This window comes from Amblyomma mixtum, chromosome 3, assembly GCF_055824585.1.
Source record: "Amblyomma mixtum isolate Tamu chromosome 3, ASM5582458v1, whole genome shotgun sequence".
Lineage (NCBI taxonomy): Eukaryota > Metazoa > Arthropoda > Arachnida > Ixodida > Ixodidae > Amblyomma > Amblyomma mixtum.
The window spans coordinates 53,088,431-53,112,506 of record NC_143014.1 but is presented as its reverse complement, the minus strand read 5'-3'; the positions used below and the strand labels follow the sequence as shown (position 1 = coordinate 53,112,506).

Genomic DNA, 24,076 nt, shown 5'->3' with positions numbered 1-24,076 from the left:
CACTCAAGTGACATCAGCGGTTTAGGAGCATTTAGAAGCGAACTGCATATATACTGAGCATTATTGCACAATCGTAACATAGAAGAGCGCTGCGTAACGAACAGAGAGAGAGAGAGAGAGAGACAAGCGCTACTTTCAAGAATTTAAAGCAACGTTTGTCTTGCTCAGTGGTCGTCTTTGTAACGTTGTTCCGTCTGTATTGCACCTCTCTCAACAACAAGTTCTGTTAATACGCGGTCATATGCGCCAAGATCTGATTCACCAAATGCACACCGCGTAAGTGAAAAGCGAGAAGAGAGCGAGAAGCGCACAAGCAACCGCGTCCACGAGGTCACGGCGACGACACTACTCCGTTCAGATATACCGAGACTCGCCAAGGAAGTGGTCTCTGATGGCAAACTCCAAAAAGAACGTTGACGTGAAGTCCACCGCGTCCGCAACACGCTAGAAGGCTTATTCAGTTGAACATATTTGCGACGCGACAACAGAAAGATGCACTTGTGTGCGCAGAAGGTTAGGCACTGGTAAAACTTCGTCTGTATACCTGCACGCACATATAGCGCTTGCTCTACAGAAAATGGCTGACTATAACTAGAGTACATATCCTTCTTTGGTCTAAACATCCCGGTTCTGAAGCAAGGACAAACCGTTGTCCCGTTGTGGCGACCTATGCTTAAATGGTTGCTGGGACAGTCAGGAATCCGAGAGGCACGTTTATAGAAAAATCGAATTATAAATACCATTTTGCTTCAGCTTCGATTATCATCTAAGGGCACACTTAAGAGATGGAAAACAGTTGTCTGTCATTCTGAAATCAGTAACAACCCTTTAAATCCAGGAGTGTGTAGACATGGCAAGTTCTTAAAACTAAATAGGTGCACAATTGCCAAATGGTAATACACAGCTCTTTTGTTAGGTACACCAGCGTACGTACTTACGAACTGCTTATTCGTGCATCCTTTTACCAGCACGTATTAAAAAGACAACACTTTTCTTCCCTTTGAATGCTATTCAAAAGCATCGCAAATTTCTCCTTTAAAAATTGGGGTGAATTTCGATGGCACCAATTGAAGAGCTGGGGCAGTCTTCACCGAGGGACCAAAATTTCGATTTCGGCTAGCTGCCTGATTGCCAGATACAGATGAACCAGAGCAACAAACGAGGACACGAAAGGCACGCGCCTGACAGGACGGGCGCCGACTGCTAAAAAGAGTTTGTAGCCACTGTGTTGAGCTTGCCTTTCATGTCCTCGTTCATCTGCGCCGGTTTCACCTGTATTTTCGCTTAAGATAGACGTCAGGCTGCCAGAGAAAACTAAGAACAGATGGCTTGCTCCAAAACTCACCATTCAGCAAGCGCACTTTGCCATTACTGTTTGAAGAAAGGAGCCCATTCCTCTCCATGGTGCAAGGCAGCTCGCTTTTGGAGGCTGCAGTCCAGCCCAGCTGAACTCGGACGAAGCAGGAGTTGCCAAAATTATGCCTGCGTTAGAGAATTCACAACTCAATGGAACGGCAGTTTTGCAGCAGTTATTTGTTCCACTGAACACGCGCACTTGCAGCAATATCGAGAGAATGAATGCGGGCAAAGGCTTTGATACGAAAAACTTAAACTTGAACGCTGGCTCCTGTAAACGAAAAAGATACTGGCAGCTTGGCATAAAACTTGCACACACAGCACGCAAGGTTTATACGGAACGTTAACGAGCGTAAGAGAGCTGTAAAAAAAAAAAAAAAAAAAAGAAGCCAAAGACAACACCGACCGTCTGTGGCGACCCGGCAGTTTTCCCGGAAAGTATCCTCAGCACTGCACTGGTCAGCGCAGTGCTGTGCGAAGCGTCTAAATAACGAGCAAACTAACGCAATTAGCACGAGCAAACTGCCGCAGCTAGCCCTGTTCAACGCGCGCCGAAGCGAGCCTAGCGTTGGGTTGGTGTTGACTGAGGACAGCAGACAACCCGAACAGCCTCGCAGCGAAAGCCAGATGGAATGAACCCGTGCAAGGCAAGCCATGTATTGGCGCCGGCCGGCTGCGATTGTCACAGCGGCTGCAGCAGCCCCCGGTGAGCCTTAGTTGCACAAAACGCCATGAACTAAACAACCAAGTGGAAGTCGCACCGGCTGCTGCGCGCACGGTAAACTGAAGCGTTGCGCGTCACTCTCGTGGCCGTTCTGTCCCAGTCTGTATCGTCTTCATGCAGGGCATCCCACGCAGCGGGTAGCAGTGATTACGAAATCTGCCTTGCAATAATGAAACTATCTGTACTGTTAATTGTATCTTTTTTTTTTCACCTCACGCTAACTTACTTCACTGCTTGAGATTAATCAATCAGCTCTTTAATAACCGTTTGAGAATCGTGAAAAGGTGGATTTCCGGAGCTTTATCATGTCGGACCTTGAAAAGTGCGCGTAAAGTACAGCAGTGCCAGTTTTGAAACTGAAGCACTTGAGGCATTTCTCGCTTCTTCTGACATTTTCATTAAATGTCGGTGTTTCTATAACATTAATTTCTCGACTAATTTAGTTTGAAGTTAAAACATGCCTGCATCTTTCGTAGTGCCCTGCCATTCTCATGGCTTTTACTGAGCACTAAATCTTTCACACGGGACGAAAAAGCAGCGCAGTATTTCATGCGGAGCAGCTCGTCAAGAAAATCAGAAAGACGTCACATAAGTAATATCTTGCGTGCCGTAGTTTCCACGGGCTGTCGTTGGACATCCTTCTTTTGTGAATTGATGGGAAACAAATTCTTGGAATGCCCAGGAATTACAAGCACTCGAAATTACGGCATCAAATTCTGAGAAATAATTTCAGAATATACATTTGCGAAGCCACTAGCAATGCGTCAATTTAGATTCGAAGAAACTCAAATCCACTTTTGTTGCAAAAAAAAAAAAGACCCGAGCACACTTCGACCATTTAAAATTAAGGGACCCTTATGACAAAGTTACCTGCGCACCCATGCCTAACATGCTGGAAAGTCATGGTAGCGGAGTGGTTAGTAATAACCAGTGCAGCCCATTTATTTATTTATTTCAAAATACTGCAGGCCAATAGGTTGACCCATGCAGGAGGGGCTATACAAGGCATTGAAAATGACAAGTACTAAGAATATACATGGGGTTACAAACAATGAGCAGAATAACGAAATACAACGCTCATTCACTTGAGAAAATGCTTCTCAAGAGCTTTACTAAAATTTTAGGACTGGAAAACGGCCTCGGGAAGAGAGTTCCAGTCGGAAACAGTCCATGGAAAAAAACTGCTTGAATGAGTCAGCCTTTGCAAAAATGGGTTCCAGCAAATGAATTCGTGAATGGTGTGTTCGGCGCGACAATTGTTTGAGAATTACGGGGCGGGGTATGTTTAGTTTATGTGTTAAAAGGTTATGCATAAACAACAGACGGGAAATTTTTCCGCGTACTTCAAGTAATGAAATATGGTTGGTTTTCATTAGTGTTTTAGGTGAGTCTAACCTCCTGTATTTGTTATAAACCTAACCGCTTTCCTTTGCACCATCTCTATCTTGTATATGTCTTTCTTTATGAATGGATCCCATAATACCGAAGCGAACTCTAATTTGGACCTAATGAATGTTGAGTATGCAAGGAGTTTAACTTTACTTGGGGCATCTTTAAGCTTCCGCCTTAAGTAGCAAAGCTTAGAAAAAGACGAGGAGCAAATGTCTGCAATTTGTGAAGTCCTTGTTAAGTCATGAGTTAACGTTACCCCTAAATATTTATATTGTGTAACCTCGTGGATTACATGATTTTGCAGGGTGTAAGAGAAATAACTAAAATGTTTTTTGCTCGAAATGCGTAAGAGAACAGTTTTATCAAGGTTTAGTTGCATATCCCATTTTACGCACCACTAATGAACAGCTAGAAGCGCATTTTTCAAGATGTAGTGATCGTTCTGGTTATTTATGGTCTTAAAAAGTATGCAATCATCTGCAAAGAGCTTTAAAGAGACATTTCCGGGGATGGAAGCAGACATCGTTTATATAGATTAGGAAAAGCAGTGGCCCTAAGATGCTGCCCTGAGGTACACCTGAAGTAATTGGAAGATCGTTAGATCTGCAGCCATTAACGTCTACGTATTGTTTCCTATGTTTAAGATAAGCATGAATCCAGTCGACAAGATAAGTGGGGACGCCAATACTATCTAATTTAGAAATGAGTTTGCCATGAGAAACAGTGTCAAAAGCTTTGCGGAAGTCTAAAAAAAGAACATCAACCTGCCCAGATTTATCAAGAACAACTTGGAATTCATTAACCGTAGAAACCAACTGCGTCACGGTGGACATACCCTTTCTGAAGTCGTGTTGCAAAGGCGATAAAATGTTATTTTCAGCTAGAAACGAATTAAGGTACCCAGAGACTATGTGTTCTATTAGCTTACAACAAGAAGAAGTAATTGAGTACCCTCCCTATAAGCAGATGGAGTACCCCGAAATCCAGCCATTACATCTGTCAGTGTTGAAAAGGGCTGCTCTTGCCCTCAGATTTCCACTCCCCATGCATTTTCCAGCTGTCCATCAACGACTGCTGCGGACTCTCGAATAGAAGCAGAAGTGTCGAAATACGCCTGCGACAACTGTGTTTGTAATAGTATGAAGGGCACGTATCCGGTCTCCAACAAAAGTCCAGAAAGCTGCTAGAACAACGACTCCCAACCTTCGTACATAATGCCTGTACTCAACATTAACAAAAAGGTATTAGGATCATGCATTCAAACGCTGATCGCCTCGTGGCCCGTGTAAGTTAGAACATGTCATTTTCTGGAGTGTTTGGCTGGCACTACGATCGATACGGTCCGTTTGCAGCGCACAATCAACTGTGACACTTAGTGGGAAGCGGACGCCATGATAAAGTTACCTTTTCGCGAGTCTGGAGCACACAGCCTCGACTGGAATGTGCATGCGTTGGTTGCACAGACAACTGAAGTCTGTCGCGTTAAATTATAAGCCGACTGCCAAGGATGGAATGAAATTCTATTCTCTTTATTCTTGTCGCGGCCTCCGTGTATTTTAAAGATTTGTGGTCAACTGTACATTGCGTCGAAGACACCGCGGGAGTCCACATAAGGCAACTGGCCTAAATTTTATATTCTCATGTCGTCATCTGGCCTGCGAATGCATGGCTGGTGTACTTTTTCAGAAAAGGTTGCTGCTCACAAGCCAAGCCACGTGAAATCGGATGGATCATCGAATGATATAAGGGTCTGGAGAGAATTCCTCGCAGCACCACTGTTGGCCATCGCGTGTTCCTGTCATCAACCTTTATATTACAAGACCATTGTTCTCAGTGTAGTTTCTGGCACGCCCTGCAGGGATCTCAGAAGTATAGAGGAAAGGTTACGTTGCATCGCCCGCTCCCAGTCGCTAATTTTGCTCCGCCCTACTGAATCGTAGACAACAAAAAGCGTTTGCGCCTCATGTTTCCGATATCCGCGAGCTCTGTAGACTCAACCTTACAGGCGGAAACGCGACCTCTACCGCTTCGACGATAAAGGCGTTTGGCATAGCGCACATTTACTAGCGCAGACTTGTACCGTTTTAGCGGACGCCGGCTGCGCATGCGCAGACACCTGCCCGGCTGTACCCATGCCACTGCGCGTGCGCTGGAGACGTCCGGTAAGCCGTCATACGCCTGCGCTATGACAAAGTTTTCTACGCTCAAAGTTTCTAATGGAAGCTGTGCCGAGCGGCTTTGCGTACGTCAGCAAAAAAAAAGGAATGGCTCGGGTACGGCCAACAGCCCGCTACTAAAGGTAGAAGTATAGATCTGCAGTTTTCAGTCAGCTTTCAGCCATGAATAAAAAAAATGGCTGAGGCTTAACTTGGTTAAGTCTGGAGAATGCGAAGCATCATCGTGTCGCGTAATTTGGAGGCGCACAACCACAGCGACGGCGCGAGGTGGGCCCCCGTTTCTGCACTGTCGTGACGTCATTGTGTCACGTGGTGTGACGTCATGTATCACGTGATTTGGAGGAGCACAACCACAGCGACGGCGCGAGGTGGGCCCCCGTTTCTGCACTGTCGTGACGTCATGTATCACGTGATTTGGAGGCGCACAACCACAGCGACGGCGCGAGGTGGGCCCCCGTTTCTCTACTGTCGTGACGTCATCGTGTCACGTGGTGTGACGTCATGTATCACGTGATTTGGAGGCGCATAACCACGGTGAAGAGCTGAAGTGGTAGCTAAAGTAGTGTGCTTCGCATAAAAAACAGTTGGCATCCGGAGTCATAGGGTCCTCTGCGCAATCGTAAACAATACAAATTATTGGTAACCAACGCAACGTGAAAGCTGCGTGGTATGCATATCAAGAATGCTATGCTTTTTTCGTCCCAACACCAAGAATGGACGTTGCAATAAATGCTTGATTGCTTGCGCGCCAGATTACACAAACCCATAGAAAGTCGGCTGATGGCCGGCAGCCCTGCTTGTGCCTTCCACGGATGCGACGGGACGGCCTAAGACTAGCTTTTCCCTTTACCTAGTTACAGTGAGCAAAGACGATTACTGCCCACTACACTGGGCAGGCTAGGCATTCTCGCTCTTAACAGCAGAAGCTCCCCAGTGACAGGTAGGCTATATCACATTATTGGTCCAGAGAGCCACAAAGACTATTCTTGCCCCCGAAGGCCTGCTCGGTCGTCTGTGACACTCTAGCGCACTTCCTCTCGATCCTGCGCCCATATGCCCTCTCCTGTCCCTTCATCTGGCATCTCCATCCATATATTCCCATCTGTCCTGCAGGGTAGCCAACCGGATTCCGTTTCGTCGACGTCCGTGCCTCTCTTATGCACTATGTTTTATATGTCGCACGTATACGTCGGTTATGTCTTATGCCACAAGATAGTAACTGTTCTGGTCACCAGGCGATTTAGGCGTGTGACGTAAAAAAGCTCCACGCATATAACCTGGCTCTCGTTATCGACACGTGGGACTACTGAAACTGATTCCTTATGTCGGCAACCTTAAATAGGGAGCCAGAAGCGTGAAACGAAAGCATCCAATCGACGAAGTCAAGGACACGAATGAGCGCAGTGCTCGTCATAAAGCCTCGACAGCAACGTGACGTTGAACACTGAACTACTAGAATTACAAACTTATGAAAGCAGCCCATGTACTGAAACTGCACTACCCATTCTCATTCGGGACTTTTTCGGCCTAAGGAAAGTTGTACGTGTCGCTTGAAGACATTTAAGTCTGACAAGTTGTTAGAGCAGCAATTAAATATGCTAAAGAAAGGATATACCTAATAGAAATTTCACTGGTCCCATCTGTCTTCTCTGACAAAGTTAAAGCGAAACACGAGCAGAATAATCTGAATATACGGGGCGTTTCACGTAACATGAGCCAACGTTTAAAAAATCGGTGCACAGCAGCTGGTTGAAGCCAACATTTTTTCACGTTGTGTCGCACTCCTCAATTTTTTTTACTCCAATTAATTAGCCAAGATCAATTATGCAAATTTTTTTTCAATATTCGCCTTAGAGTCAAGTGCATTTCGTTAAGTTCTAGAGGGGGTTGGGAAACAATCGATCCAGTTTTTTGTAGCAACGCATCTCCTATATGGTCTTTTTCCACTATTTAAAGAAAGCCTGAGAAAAAAAAACTTGATTCCGTTCTCTTAGGCTACCGTATTGTAGCGCCGACAAGCAGCGCCGCTGTCAACATAGCCTTGAAAGTGCTATAGCACATTCTTCCGCAATATGGAAAGCCCGAGCCGTGATCTGCGATAAGTCATAGGTAGGCCACCGACAGCAAACTTAGACGGAGCTTTTATTGAGTCATCACACAGAAAAAATGAAGGAAGGGAAATCAAAAGTCACGTCCTCAGCGCTGAAAATTCCCGACACATAGGATGCCCATATATGCTGTACACACATACACACATGGTGGAGATGGGCGCATGCACCGTTACCAGGAATTAGGCATAGAGGTTCTAAATATTGCCCAGAGGAAAAGCTGCCTCCACCGTCTGCGCGAGTCTCAAAGAGCACCTCATTCACCGCGGGAATGCCGGGAAAACAAAGGTTCTTACTTGACTTGGCTAGCGTTAGCCTGAAAACATAACTACGACAGCAAAAATATATATTTTCGCAGAAAATATTCCACGGAAACGTTGTTTTACAGTCAATGTCCTATGAAAAAATTTTCTTTCTGTAAACTGCAATAAATTAGCACAACAGCGTATAGGCGCCCTTTCTCTCCTGGTCCCCATCGCTGCACGTTCAAGAGGGGAACGCCTGGTCGGCAGTGCTCGGGAGATGATGATGATGTCCTAAGGACCCACGGCGGGGGATTGGCCAAGGTGCATAGCGGATACAAACGCACTCAAGTACAAGGAGTGGAGTATTCGGATAATTTTGTGGCTCAGACTAGAATTTGCACCAAAAAAAACGGAAAAGAAAAAGCAGTGAATTCTCATTCAATGCACATGTTCCCGCTGAACAAACCCATTTCGCTGCGTAAATGGCTCCAAGCGATGGGACGAAATGGACGAAGCAAGCACCACACGCTGTGCTCAACTCACTTCGAGGCAAGCGCCTCCTGATGCTTCGGATCTCAAATAAACTAACTGTACCTGGATATGTTGTACTGGATGTACTTTTGCTTATTTGTTCTCAACTATGACTCGGGCTGCGCATGTAACGCTGTTTTTATATATTGTGTGCTTTAATAAAATATCGCCAGTTGATAGTCAGCACTTGTTTTGTCCTTTCTTCGCCTGCGTCTCCGTTCTCGTGGTGCCGCCGCAGAGTATGGACATCATCGCAAAGCGAACAAAACATCAATGAAAACGAAACTGAACAGAACACTCCAGTCCGTAAAACAGACAACAAAGCATCAAATGTCATCCCGAAGCCATGTCTTCCCGACATGCCTAGCGCATTCTTGGTGGATGAAGAGGAGCGCCGACAGTTTTCCCCTCTATAGTTGATAGCAAGAAACTTGTTCAAGGTAGCCTATGTTTTCTTTGTTCGTATCATTGTGCAGCCCATAAAACTGAGTGGCAGCCGATCACTTTGGCACGTGTGTGCGCACGTTTCGTTCGTTGAAAGCACGGTTGGGAGCGCTGCAATATGGTAGTGCTTGAGACACATTTCACGACATTTCTTTACATACCGAGAAAAAGAACCACGCAGGTGGTATGTTACCACAAAACAGGATCGGTTGCTTCTAACCCCTGTGAACGAAGCACAATTGACCCTAAAATGAATGTTAAAATTTTTACATAATTCAACTTAGTTACTAATTTTGCGAAATATAAAAATTACTCTGAGGAGCGCTCGGTGTGGTCGCTACTTAACCCTTTCGCGGCGCCCGCATGGAGGAAAAAACTGGCTACAGAGAACGTGACAGGTGCGCCGATGTGTGACGCGCACTCGAAGGCGCCGCAGCTAGCGCTCTTTCTGCTCGTGTGGTTTCGTTTTTGGCCGTGCTTGGCCCCAGAGTCGCTTGCGCTGCGGCGGCGACGAGAATGGCATTATAGAAAATCTAAAAACTGATATGCATATTACTTGCGGTGGGCTACACGCCTATCAACAAATGAGAAGCCTAACCGTTATAGGTAAAAAGTTCATTATTAAATATTAGTTCCTGCTGGTTAGAACGTCGGTGTATTCTCACTGACAGTCGGAGCACTGACAGTCGGAGTACTGACAAGCATTGACAATCGGAGCACTGACAATTCGGAGTCGGAATATTAACTACATGACCGTCATATATGTGCAGCAAATTGACTTGTGCTACCGATGTCGACAACAAATAAACTCTAGAAAGTAGATTTCGAGAGGGCGAGACATACTTCTGAGCTATGGCCTCCGTGATCGGGCATCGAGGAGTGTTTTCTAAGCCTCCCTGAGCCCTGCCGCGCTTACTAATCTGAGGTCATTTATGAGCGCTACGAACGCCGCCACACGAATGCACCTCGTCGCGGCGCTAGAGTGAAATTTATTTCAATAAAGTACAGAAAACGATATGAATAGTGATTTTTTAACCCTCCATATACTCCGCCCTTCACCGTTGTCACAGCGATCGCGGCAGCATGGAAGCGGTGTCGGAGTGGGCCTTGTTTTTGAAACACTTGAAGTAAACAAGGGCATGCCTTACGAGAATTTCGTGCCAGTTATTCGAAAACTTGTCAACATGTGTGATGCGCTTGAAATAATTTGAACACGCACTATTTTATTTGTTCAGTGACTCGAATAGGAGGATATTCGATTATTGTTCGAATATTAGAAAGGTTTCTATCAAGAATGAACTGAACAAGCCTTGCTACATAATAAAGGCAAAATAACTGCGAACACTAAGAAAGCAAATCCATATTAGGTTTTTTTTATTTGACTTGATTTTGTCACGCAATTATACTGAAAAAGTTAGAAAGGTTTGATTTATGGGGGTTTAACGTATCAAAGCGACTCAGGCTATGAGGGACGCCGTAGTGAAGGGCTCCGGAAATTTCGACCACCTGCGGTTCTTCAACGTGCACTGACATCACACAGTACACGAGCCTCTAATTTCGCCTCCATCGAAATTCGACCGCCACGGCCGGGATCGACCCCGCGTATTTCGGGTAAGCAGCCGAGCGCCGTAACCACTGAGGCACCGCGGAGACCAATAAGAAGGGTACGGAATACGTGGAGTGACTAATGAATTAATGAGAAGCTACGTGTCTGGTCGATGACAATACGTTCGGTCGCACATGGTTTTACTTCCAATATACTTCTAATATACATAAATGAACATCCCGGCATATCTGTAGTTCATTATGTACGTGGACAATACTAATGTACTCTTTTCCTCAAATAATATTACTGAAATTCAGGATTTTGCAGATACCTATTTAAAATCGTTGGTTGAAAGCAAATGGACTACAGCTAAACGTGGAAAAGACGAAATATACAATTTTCCGCCCTAGTTAATGAATCAGTAGGTTCCGAGATAAAGGATACCGACAACGATGACCCGATGAGTCAAGTAAATTTTTTGGAGAGTGGTTTAATGAACAATTTGAATGATAATACGCATATAAATTCTCTTACTGCAGAGCTGTCTGAAACTGTGAGAGCTTTTTACAGAATAGTGATAATAAGCTTTTATTTGTTACACATTCTTTATACACATGCGGGCCTCCCAAAGCCACAGGTGGCTTTAAAGGGCAGTGCCCGGCATCGGAGGACATCATTCAAGCACAACTCACAGGAAGTGCACAAAAGTACATGATAGAAAGCAAAAGAGGATACTGTTCGTATATATAAAAAATACTAACCCTAATCTCTTCGCTGGTATTCAATGAAAATGTGGAATCTGGCAGTCTGTTTGCGGTTGAATGAACATAATACTACTCCCTGACTCGGTCACCATATCTAGTGCGAGCATTCGGTACGACAAAACGATCGCGTGGGCGTAACACTCGTCCTGGCTGGTACTCAAAACAATATTATTTTGCCCGTATGTATTTCATAGCAATTGTTTGGGTGAATAATATAGAAAAATCAGGCATTTGTGTAAGAGCGAAAACATCAGCATGGTTATCTGTAGGGAGACCATATAGCACACACTTTAATATCATTCTTAGGACTGAGTCAACCTTATTCCAGAAGGTTGAACAGAAGAAAAAAAAAAGAGCTAATTCCATTACGTAATACACTGTAGCACAAACTATCCTCAATATGCCTTCGCACGCGCATAGGACAGAGTTACTTGATTCAATATAACAAACAGGCTTTTGTACCAGGCTTTTGTACCAGGCTTTTGTACCAAACGAAGTTTGTTACAAAAATGGGAAAGGTGGCTACTTCATGACATGTCAGCGTCGAATAAAATTCCCGAGTATATTATTACTGAAACATATTCAAGAGGACGACAGACACAACAGTATTGATATGTCGATGTAAAATGAATGGAGTTTTCAGCTGTACAGGCCTTAAATAATTATGGAAACAAATTAAATAGTTCTTATTAGCATTAATAGGGATTAAGTTTTTATAAATCCAATCCATAAAAAGTTCACAGTCCTGTTGTAGGTTCCTAATGGCTAGGTCATACACGTAGTTAGCACTTGCATATACTAGCACCATGTCAGCATACTAGGGAACACGCGAATAACGAAGGCAATCACTGAAATCATTGACGTAAAGATTAAAAAGGAGAGGTGACAGAATGAAACCCTACGGAACACCACTATCTAGGGTAAGTACAGAGCTTTCTATGTTGCCAACTGTGACAACTTGGGAACGGTCACTGAGATAAATATCGACTAAATTAAGGAAAGAAAAGAACAATTCATCTACTACCACTCTGGTTGAAAAAGGAACTGTATAGCGCGCTTTTCTACACTTATCTAGCTTACCTATGATGCTTTAGTGTGCGGCAGAACACCAAAGAATAATTACAAGAAACATCCTTCTTCAGGAAAAAATTCTTCGCACTTCCTCAAATTTTCATGAACACTGTGCGAACTTCAGAATTGGCCCTCTTTTAGTTATTACATGGTGCGTTCCCTACACGAAAATAAGATGCTGTCAAGAAAAGAGCACTAGGCTCAAGGCCATTTCCTCAGGCAGAAAGCACTATGTACCCAGAGACACGAACCGATTATGGAAAAAATGTTTAATTTCCAATCAATCTACATGCTGAATAAAGTGGAAGCGTTAGTAGATTTTAGTTGCTCTAAACTCATATTCAAAAAGCTGACAAAGCAGATGTTAATGCGGGAAAACTAAAATTTTGGAACTGAATAGCTGCCGACATTGTTCATCTCGTACGGCAGTCGACCATTTATGTACGCTTTCAGAAAATGCGAAACGTGGCATTCGGTAGTTTCGCTCAGAATATAGTATGTCTCGCTGATTTCATTATTTTCTCTCATGCGTGCAGCAATTTCAGTACATTGTTTTACTATGTTTAGTAAGGTTCTCATGAGTATACCTACGATTTTTCTTGACTGTTCCAAGTGGATGAAAATATGTGAAAATCATGATAAATTGAGTTGAAACTTTTTGTATAATTATGTACGTGTTAGACGTGATTGCACCATATATCACCATCTGTGTTATGTGTGTTCTTATCCTAACAAGTGTTCGTAATTAAGAGCTGCTACTAATTCATGCTTGTATTTTGAGTTAACACGATGCCGAAACAGTGTGGGGGGGGGGGGGGGGGGGGCACTCTCAAGCTTTCTCATGCATTCAGCCAACGCCTCCTCTAGCATGGACGGGGATTTGATAAATCAATAAATCAATTTAAATTTAAGTTTCCAATTCTCTAATATTCGCGCCAGCCTATCTGCAACCCATGTTCAGAAGGCGGCACTAAACCTGCACACATGCCTCAGTTCTCAACGCGCTGCCAGTGCGAATCTTGGGCGGTCGCAAGCACGAATGATTCGGTCCCTCCCTGATTTGGTTCCCAGGGAGCCCGGGCGTGACAACGGGCCATCACAATTCGAGCACACCGGAAGCGGCGCCCATAAATCACGCCTGGCGCCCGCGCTGCCGCCGCCGACAGCGCACGCCGGTGCGGCGAGGAGCAAGCGGCCGCGGCCATTTAGCGCCGTCACAGCGCCAGCGCAGGCCCCCGCCACTGTCCAGGCACGCAGACGCGGCCGGTATTGGCGCCGGTTTTGGGGCTCCCGTTTCCAGCTGCTGACAGAGTCAAAAGACAACAGCCTGTCTGGAGCGCTCATGTGAACCTATGGTTTGTGGGGGTTTAACGTCCCAAAGCAACTCAGGCTATGAGGAACGCCGTAGTGAAGGGCTCTGGAAATTTCGACCCCCTGGTGTTCTTCAACGTGCACTGAAATCGCACAGTACACGGGCCTCTAGAATTTCGCCTCCATCGAAATTCAGCTGCCGCGGCCGGGATCGAACCCGCGTCTTTCGGGCCAGCAGCCGAGCACCATAACCACTGAGCCACCGCGGCGGGGTCATGTGAACCTATCCGCGCATGGCATGGCAGGAACAGTCGGCAGAGGGAGGGCGATATGCCAGCATTGCTGAGCTCATCGGCGGTTGTCCTAGAGTACCCCCCATTATTTTGGGCCTGCAGGTTTCTCTACACTCCTGCTGTGTGCCACGTGCATCGGTATTACTTGACCAGCCATTCTAGAGAACCAAAACCACTGCTGAAGGCTATTATTAGATCATGTGTTTAGGGATGTGTGGGTAGTATACCATGTCAAAACGGAATCGAATATGAATAGTGTAGCTAAAAATAGAATCGAATACGAATCGAATGGTAAAAGAAAAAAACGAAACGGATATGAATCGAACACTTCAACGAACATTCGGTACTTGCCTCAGACATTTGTGCGAAATGAATAATACTGATAAGCGATGGCGGTGGTTCTGCGGTACGGCACTAAAGCCGTGGAGTTACAACTATAGCTGTCACAAGATGCAACACCGATCTCCACTAGGGGGCACGCAACACGAAGTCAGGATATTAACTGACCATCACAGCATACGCATGAGGAAACTGCTTGCTACTAGTGATGACAGCGAATAAACTAGCAGCCCTTTTCAATAGATGAGAGGATTAAGAGCTGCGTATGGGTCATGGATATCGAGACCGTGCATCAAGGCAAGATTTGCTAAGCCTGGCTGAGCCCTACCGCATCTCGAAATCTTGGAGGCCCTATGTGGGCAATAGAAACTCCGCTACACGAATGGACCGCATTGTAACTCTAAACGTTCCTTCCAGCGCAGACGGACGGCGGCAGCATTCTGTACGACTTAGAAGTTGGCCCTGTTTTTGAAACAGTCGTAAAAAAAAAAACGAGAAGCCGGTCGAGCCTTATTCGTTCTTTCTCCCAATTATTCGAAAAGTACTCGAATCTTGAACATTTTCGATTCCTTTCGAATAATTTTGAAAACGCACCATTTGATTCGTTCAGCGAATCAGAATAGGAGGGTATTTGACATTTCGTTCGCTATTTCGAAGTTCCGAATATTTGCACATCCCTATAAGATTATATTTGCCTACAAGAATAAAGTAAGCGCCGAGTTTCACAAAGCAATCGTGTACAAGATGTCACGTGCAATATGTCAGTACGCAGTACAGAACAGCAGTGATGGGAAAAACTGAAGGAGCTAAGTTAGAAAACGTGGAACGAATCTCTCTCTCTCTTTCTCTCTTTTCACGCGCACACAAAAAATACTGCACCAGTAAAAGAGGAACAGCAGCTGCCAAAAGGTCAACAGAGACTGAGGCCAATAAGCTGAGACCAATTTCGTTCGCCTTATCGTTGCCGGAATGATTTTCAACTGCCGCCTCGTGTGACACTGCTGCTATCGCAGTTTCACAGTGCTCACCTGCGCCGTTTTCTTTTATTTAGAAGTCTCAAACACCTGAGCTCCATTGAAACCGGGACGCGGGCTTATCGAAGCCCTTGGCCCCAGAGAAGCTCAATAAGCATAAATATTTTTCCTTATCACGGCATAACCGGCGCTCCGTCGAGAAAACGTAGATATAATCCAGACAACCCTTCACATCTGCGAACGTGTCAAGAGCACCGCCCTGCAGGACGCTAAACCCTAAAGCGAAGAGCAGTACATTTCTGAGTTGTGTAGGCGAACAAGATTCTTCATGGATTCGGTATACCCTGCTGGAAGCAAAGTACCGCTGAAGATTATGTCTCGTTCCTATGGGCATTGCTTAGCTGAAATCCAAGGTGCCGAGTTGAAAGTTGGACGAAAGCCCTTCACCCAACCAAAAAAGTCAGCAAGTGAATAGGACCTGAAGTCAGAGTTCTCACAGGTTTAAAAACATGCAGGCGACTGTAGAACATTGAGAAATGATATACATGCGGAAAAAACTATCCACAAAATGTTAATATGGTATACATGAAACATAAGACATAAGACGCAAAAAAAAATGTAGGTCAAGGTGTAAATATTGATGAGCTGACTGCGAATACGTGAAAGCGTGCCTACTGTCATGCTACACGCAGCCGTTTTCTTTCTTCATTTCGCTTAAAATTAACTAATGTACCAATTTAAAACATACAGAAATGAATGCGTAAAGTGCCAGATAACTTCGCATATTACCACAATCTCCGAAAGCTCCAAACACACCCAACTGAGCGCTCGCACTCAGCGATTGAAATACTGTAAACCTCGGCGCGTAGTCCCGCTTTCCTCATTACGAATTGACGAATCCCCCTTCAGCATGATTAACGCAGTCTGCTTTTGAATTTCGCTTCAAAGGGATAAGCTTCACAAGCGTTGATGGAAAGTGAAAAAAAAAAAGCCTTAATATGTCTCGGCGCGTGCTGCCCTAACTTTTTTAATATTCAAAGAGGCTCGTTGAGTGCGTCAAGTGATGGCATGTAATATCAGTGCTAGTATATGAAAACAAGCTTTAATGTCCAGAAAATTGATGAGCTTTCGTTTATTGTCATTTCAGCGAGCAGCAGTAAGTGTCGAAATAAGTGCCGAATGCAACAATGGCGAAGGCTTCCGTATTGTTCTGGAGTGGCCACCTAACTAAGGCCATATCTGTTTCCTGGTGGTTTTTAACAATATTCGTTAAAGCTCGTATTAGTGAGGGTACGTTTCCCCCTGGTTATGAAAACTGATTGCGCGCGAAAAGATGAACGATACACACCAAGTTCGCTCAAAACACTTAGGAGTTATTCTTTCAACAGACAGTTCCTTTTTCGAGGAAAGTGATGTAGGAGCCACAGACGGGGAACAGGACACTTTACTAAAAAAATTAACCCTAATTGAAATAACGTTTTCTGCCCTGCAATGATTTGTTTAATGATCTTTTGCTTCACCTATGTAGTTTTCACAGAAGCATTCAAGATAGTAACCAACACAGGTTACTGTCTCACCATTGTTACAGCGACTCCAGCGCTCTACTTGCGAGCGAAACGAGCAGGCAACCCTACACGTTGTGTCCAGACCGCGTACTGTCGGCACAAATCGCAGTTCGAACACTTCTTGCAACCAGAACACACCCACACACACTTTTCTACGCGCGACCAGCGAGGGAGCTCACAAGCATCGCGTTCTTTCATGGTTCATGTTGTCACGTGTGAGTCATGCCTAAATCACGATAAGCTCAAGTAATGATACACACCGTTATCGTACCACGGGCATGAGTAATGATCAGAGGCGTCATGCAGTTTGACTTGCTCCCGTTGAAAAGTACTCCGGCACTAGACGTTTGCTATTTTACATGAAAATATCCATGCGACTGCTGCCTGACCGACAGACACCTACCGCCACGCGGCGACCAACGCAGAGATCCAGTTCTGGGTTACACGCTTGCAACAGCACAAACAGAGCCGCCTGCCCACTGCAGTAAGCACGAGCTGATTCATTTACTTCCCTTTATTGTTACAGATTTCGAGTTAGATAGGTCTCATCGCAACATACTCCGTTTTAAAGACATGCCCACCGGGGGAATGGTTGGCACGCGTTGCGCCGGAGAAGGAAGTATAAGAAACTAATTTGTGCGCCGTATAAAAAATGTAGTCAGCTTTTTGTTTCTTTTCTGCCGCAACAAGCCACGCTAACGAGTTCCTGGGGAGCAAATTTGCTAGGCTTTACGCCTAGAAATAATCAGGACAGGCGGCTTGGCGGACGATTCTGCAGGCTAATGTTAACCGCATAATCAATGCCGCGCCTTAAAACGTTACGCAGACACGCGATTTACATTAGTGTCATTATTGCGCCTTAAAAATGTGGCCTCCACCGCGGCCAGACCAGAGGACAACGACGTGTCTCAGTCTCATTTCTTGTGCTAGGGCAAGTCGAAAAATCGCCTTGGTCAGACAAAAACAATGAAAACGGGGCTAACTGTTCAAGAATATTATTCTTGTCATACCTCATACTCTGGCAATTGTGATGCAATAGGAAACTTTTCCCTCAGATTATCGCCGTTGCCCACATTAATTTACACTCTACACTACACACTTTAAAACGCAGCGACGCGTTAAGCAGCGCATCACCGCCGCGATAAAGCGAGAATTTTTCGTAACCAGAGATGAGGGTCGATAGTGCGACATCGTATCATTTTGTTAAATTGTCAGTTACTATCGCAAGATATTTTCGTACCGCGGTCAAGGAGTCTAGCTACTGTGCATCTTGAGTACATCGAAGGAACATTCAATCACGTACACTGGATTAGCAAAATGCTTTTGCGATACAGTATGCGCGTGAATATAACAACTCTGTGATAAAAGAAACCGAGCGTGCACAGCTCTGCGCGGGACGCTGCCACGTGAAGCTGCTTCCGAACGCGCGCGTTGCAGAAACACTGGATAATAAGCAATATATGCGACGCTCTCTCGGGAAGAATGACATTCACGAAAATATTGGAGCTCCTGCAGTTTGCACCGAAGAGCTATGACAAATTATGGTATCTCGCTCATCACGACGATCGACGGGGCCGGCTCTCCTGAGGCTGACTCAGCGCAAGCCCCGGTCTAGACGCAGCGACTCGCCGCCGACGTAGGCGGGCTGGCGATTATGTTGCTGCATATGCACCAACAACTGTCACAAGCAGTCAGTGTTCAGCCAGTAATACTGTGTCTCTTTCTCTGTCTCCATATCTTCATTGACTTATTTTTCTTTGTTATTGCGAAGAAGTCGCTAAGGTAATAAGTAACACGCCATGAAAAGGTAATCCAATGGAGCAGCTGCGAGCACAGGATTATAGCCGGCATATAAAAGGCTGCAGAATGCATCCACCGTTTTAGAGTTCATTAACCAGCCCGCGCCCAGCCCCCTCTAAGCGTGCTCGGTCGCCTTTTCTTGCTAAAAGAGCGTATCTTGCCGCTCGGAAGCGTCTGTGTATAGCTCCAGATCCGGACCGAAGTGCTCGAAACTTTGCGTTCACAAGGGAAACGAGCGCGGGCGGCCGTTCGTCCGATGTATGCAGCACATATCGCAACCGTATGAAGGAAACCCAAAGAGCCGCCGTAAACCCATCGATCTCGGGCACGACAGAGCCCCACGTATATACGATATTCCCCGGCGGGCAAGCAATTTCGGAATTTCGTAGTGAATCAAGCCTCAGCGAATGTGCGCGCAGTACGGAGGAGAGAGGAATTTTGAACGAAGCCAGTAGAAAAAAACAGGAGGAGGAGGAGGCGCGAAGGAAAAAGGCTATGCATGGACGTACTTTCCGCGCTCGGTCGGACGCATCTCCCCAGCGCATGTCGGCGGAAGGCGGCGGGGAGGGCCGGACACCGACGAGCCGCGGAGAAGCAGTTCGGCCGTGTCTATCCGCAAACACCGAGCGCAGTTGGGCGGCCGAGCGTGCTATACAAGGGCTCGCATCCGAGCCACCGCTAGCGCCGGAGGAAGCAGCTGCTGCCTTTCTCCATTGTGCTCCTACGCGGATTTTGACATAGAAGCGCGGGCTTCGTTTTATTCCAAAGCCCGCCCCTTTCCCCCCCTTCCTTGGCCCATTGTGCCGCGCCGGCTAGCGCCGATGAAAGATGGGAGTGTTCGCATCTTCAATTCAATGACAAAAGACAGTGGAGACGCTGAACGCAGCGCTGCACGAGCCGGCACACGCTCGCCCAAAACGTAACCCTTTCCCACCGCCGCGCACCTCTGGGGAATGTCATGCCGGCACGAGAACAGATCTGGGCTACCGGGCGGCCCCACCTGTCGGTAGGTAAGTCATTGGCTTGTCGCCCTAACTTATCCCTTGGTATGGAGTGAGCTGCTGAGGCGGCCACAGAAAGTCACAAAAAGACACTATCGTTCGTCTCATCGACGACCTCTTTTTAAACATTGCGCAGAAGCATACAGGGCCAGTTGCGTCGTACAGAGCACGCCCGCACGAAAGGCGTGACCTAAACTGGGCTCACGATAGCAAAAGACATTTGCTTCCTCTCAATATCGGCATCATCATGGCCCGACGGTAGCTGGTTGCCGTGGCCGATACGCTGCACTGAGGGGCCAGGGGTCAGGTAAGGGCGCGCCCCTGTCTGCGCGCATGCGCAGTAGGCTACGCAGCTGATCCGATAGACGTCCACGCGAGCGTACGTGTCTTGCACTAAATCGCTATTGCTGGATTAAGTATTTATATCATACACGGTCGTGACTGCTTCACGCGCTGCTTTTCGGTCGCAAAATATAGGACGGGGTGACGTGGCGTGATATGGGAAATTATACGAGGACGATAAACACAATGCGACAAATAACGAGGAATAATACGAAATTGAAAGCACCTCCCTATAAACGAGATTGTTTCCCAAAGCAGGCAAACTTTCGCGTTGCCATATTGCAGGACGGCTTGCTTTTCTGTCTGCTTGACTAGAGCAGAGTTCGTATAATGTAATGATTAATTAACTTCAATTCGCTTTCATTCTGCTATCATCCGCCTCGCCTAATTGCAGATTCCGGTGGTAGTGGTACTAGACTTGATGCAGTGACGATTGTCAAAAAAATATTAAAAATATGCGCTATAATTGTGATATCACAGCCTAGATGGACTGATATGTGCTTGCTTATGTTTAGCATACGAGCTGAAGCGCTACTTTATTAATAGGAAAAAAATGGCGGACGATTTAACCTGGTGAGGCCAAATATGAGTTAAGTGCGCTAGCACTTCGGTTTTCACTTCGGATTCGGTTCGAGTTTCGGTTTTCAAGGTCAAGCAGGCTTCAGACTAAGGTCGGCGAAATCAAACTTAAGCTCCGCCGTAAGGGTTTGACGCGATAGCACTAATGAGTTAATGCCCATATATGCGGATAAGAGCACAAAGTTGAGCGAGTTGGTTAAAAATAATGGTGGAAAAAGTGCGTGAAGACGACGACAGCACCAAGAACAACAAGGTCGAGCGCAAACACTCAACTGAAAATTTATTCCTGAAGGTGCAGGTATTAATAGGAAACCCCGAAAAGACTGCACAAAAAAAAAACAGCAAAACAGCAATCGGTCAACAGAAAAATTCCCTAGCCAGCAGATGTAAAAAAAAAAAAGGAACATAATCAACACAGCTCAGTTACTTCACTATAAGTTATTCTCTTGAGTCATTCGATGAGTTATCCTCTATCAGTCAACGCCACCGAAGGTTGACTGATGAAATTAAAACCTGCACAGCTATCACTGAACACCTTCAAGACGTCTACTACACTGCGGTTGACGTTAGATGTGGACGACTACCTAGTGTTTTCTTTTATAGCAAACGTCCTGAAGGTGTTCAAGGAAAGCAGTGTAGGTCTTAATTTTACCGAAGTCCCCAAAGAGAGAGAGGGCACTTCAGTTTCTAGACTTATTGTTAACGTTCCGCCCCGGTAACGTCTATTGGTCGTACCATTCCAGCTCTAAAGACCTTTACTTGACTACTCCCCTTGTCACTCTAAGGTCATTAACAACGGTATTGCAACTATGTATTAAAGCTGCGATCACGAAATGGTTTATGGTTTATGGGGGTTTAACGTCCCAAATAGAACCTTGGCTGTGAGAGACGCCGTAGTGAAGGGCTCCGGAAATTTCGACCGCCCGGGGTTCTTTAACGTGCACTGACATCGCACAGTACACGGGCCTCTAGAATTTCGCCTCCATCGAAATTCGACCGCCGCGGCTGGGATCAAACCCGCGTCTTTCGGGTCAGCAGCAGAGCGCCATAACCACTGAGCCACCGGGGCGGCCCCCGCGATTACGAAATCCCGTCTTCATTCATTACAAGGGAGTGTCCGTGCACAGGTATGCAGACTTGGGGCAGTAGATATATCCCAAGCATGTGATCGTACAGGATTGCTGCCACTTGGTTAGGTGGGTCAAGGCGGGGTCTAGGCAAAGCAGTTTGGCTAGGAAACGGCGAAGGTGTGCAACGGTTCCGTGTGTACACACAATGTCGCACGGGCTTAACAATTCAGCAAGGCGATATAACGTCCAAGTAGTGTTTTCCGCCTCCTCAAATGGGCCGAAATATGTTCTAAGGAGCCGAGGAAGCGGTATGATGGCAGGAAAAGGAAAAGAAAAACGGGTGAAGCATTAAGCTCAAGGCCCCGTTCGTAACTTGTGTCCTCGGGGTAGTCTATAAGTTGCCGTTGTCATGTGTGTTACGTACAGGGCTGGTCAAAAGTTGCAAGGCCACAGGGTCTACTTTTCAGCGGCATATTCTGCCACTTATGACAGCGATAAAGGTATCAAGTTTCCCAGAGGTGAGAATTATACTTCTATCCTGTATAGAGATTTTGAGCTTCGGTAGTGTCGTAACAGCCCGACTATAGCGCTCGAGAGCTGACCCTGCGGCCTGGGAGCTTTTGACCGACCCTGTAGTACATTGGACAAACCAACCGATGTTTTCAGCGATGTTTTCAGAGTTTTTAGCGTCTGCATTGTGTATCAGTGAAATAACTGTGCTGTGTTGGTTATGTTCTCTTTTCTTTTTTACTTAAGCTGGTCGGCGAATTTTTCTGTTCGCGATTGCTGCTTTGCTGTTCTTTTTTCTCTGTTCAGTCTTTTCATGGTTTTCTATTCATACCTGTTCTTTCAGGAATAAATTTTTATTTGAGAGTTAGCGCTCGTCTTTGTGGTTCTTCGTCCTGTCGTCGTCTTCACACGCTTTCCACCACCACCCATGTATGTGGAATTGGTCATTCTCTGTTTTGTACTCATAGATCCCTGGGAGTCGTCATACCACTACGTTTAAGCGATGCGCCACTGCCCCCTGGTGGCAGGTGCTGCCACTGGTGGGGCGTGTGCGACCCAGGTTGCTCTTCCCGAGTAACCTGAAGATGATGGATAGAGAGGCTTCGGACAAACATCGGCGAAACCTTAGATTGGAGGTTTTAGTGATGGCGTATAAAAATTGTTACCTTGCGATCTTCAAAACGCTGTGAATTAGGGCTCTAGCTGGTCGCTTAACCTCGCTTCCCTATGACATCACTGATTTATGAGGTGATTGAACCGCAGCATCGTTGATAGTCTGTCGCTCAACCAACACGCCAAGCTGAACGGGCTGCCTTCGAATTAGCCCTCAAACGGAGGAGTGGCACCATCGTGTTCTGCCAGTCTCTTCCATCCGGTGGCTTCAGCCTTGCGTGCGCGCACTTTCTGATCTTATAGCTAGCTGTCTTACTCTCTCGGCGTCGCGAGTTGCACGCCAGGATCCTCTCGTCATTGACGTTGTCACGCCGCCTCCCGGACGTGCAATCCTGGATCTTCCCGTCTTCGATTGCGGACGCATACGCGGCGAGATCCGCGAAGTTCTCCTGCGTACGGCTTCGGGTTACCCACATCTGCCATTGTAGCAAGCGAGCAAGTGAATGACTGTGCACCACGCGTAAGAAGCCACGCGATGCTGCCGTCATAAAAGTGCACGGTTTGGACGACACGCAACCGCCCTGTCCCAGTAACAGCCCGCGCTGTAAAACAACGAAGTGCCTGAAAACGCATACTGCTTGCTAGCAAGGTACGTATAAATCTTCGCAAAGAACGGTCCCTGTAATGGTCGCAAGCTTTTTCCACCGAGGGACAATCGCTGCCTTGCCGCATCGTTGGGCAAGCATCCTGCCAGCCTGTCCGGTGCACGTGGCAAAAGTCGAAAGTGGATTAACCTACACTGGACGCAGGCGTAGCTGCTGTGGCGTCTTTTTACCGGAAGCGCCGAATTAAAGTGCGGCACAGAAGTGAACCCGCCCAAAGAAATCTTGACCGGCGCGCTCTCTGCGTTACGCGCAGCAATTGTGAATAACGCTTTCCGTGACTCACCAAACCTAAGGCGCGGATGAATTGCGAGCCATTCCATGCGGGACGAGGGATCGTAATTTCGACGCGGTGCGATGTTGTATACGCGGGATGAAAAACCACAGACGTCGGCCGAGGCCGCCGTGCGAAATGAGGAAAGCGTCAGCGGGAGGAGGCGAGCGGGAAAGCTGCACGTCCCCCTCTGTCTCCCTCCCCCTTCATTAATCTTGCTTTCTCTCGTTCGATGGCGTGCCCGCCGAGCCTGTTCCTGTCGGCTGCAGACAAACGTAGCCGAGGCCAGTTCGGCAAATCTGCATAACTCACGCCGTCTAGCTTCCCCCGAAAGAAGCGCCGATGCGTCTGCACGTAGTCGGCTTTTGTCGGACGCCTCGACGGTG

The 24,076-nt window shown here is 46.5% G+C and overlaps 1 protein-coding gene across 5 annotated transcripts in view; it reads right to left on the bottom strand.

The window, feature by feature from the left end:
- The window catches only part of LOC149350218 (transmembrane protein 163a-like), an 80,960-nt gene that overhangs the window by 31,523 nt on the left and 25,361 nt on the right, over positions 1–24,076 (bottom strand). For 2 of the 5 annotated variants that reach the window (XM_089579189.1, XM_089579193.1), the window contains exons 1-2: positions 19,150–19,239; positions 1,346–1,482 (exon numbers count right to left, since the gene is read on the bottom strand). The exons of 1 other annotated variant lie outside the window; for it this stretch is intronic. In XM_089579189.1, the coding sequence (XP_089435315.1) occupies positions 1,346–1,482; positions 19,150–19,172 (160 nt within the window). In that variant the 5' untranslated portion in view covers positions 19,173–19,239. Of the gene's footprint in view, positions 1–1,345; positions 1,483–19,149; positions 19,240–24,076 lie in introns of those variants that run through there. 2 more of the 5 variants (XM_089579190.1, XM_089579191.1) reach the window with 1 other exon arrangement.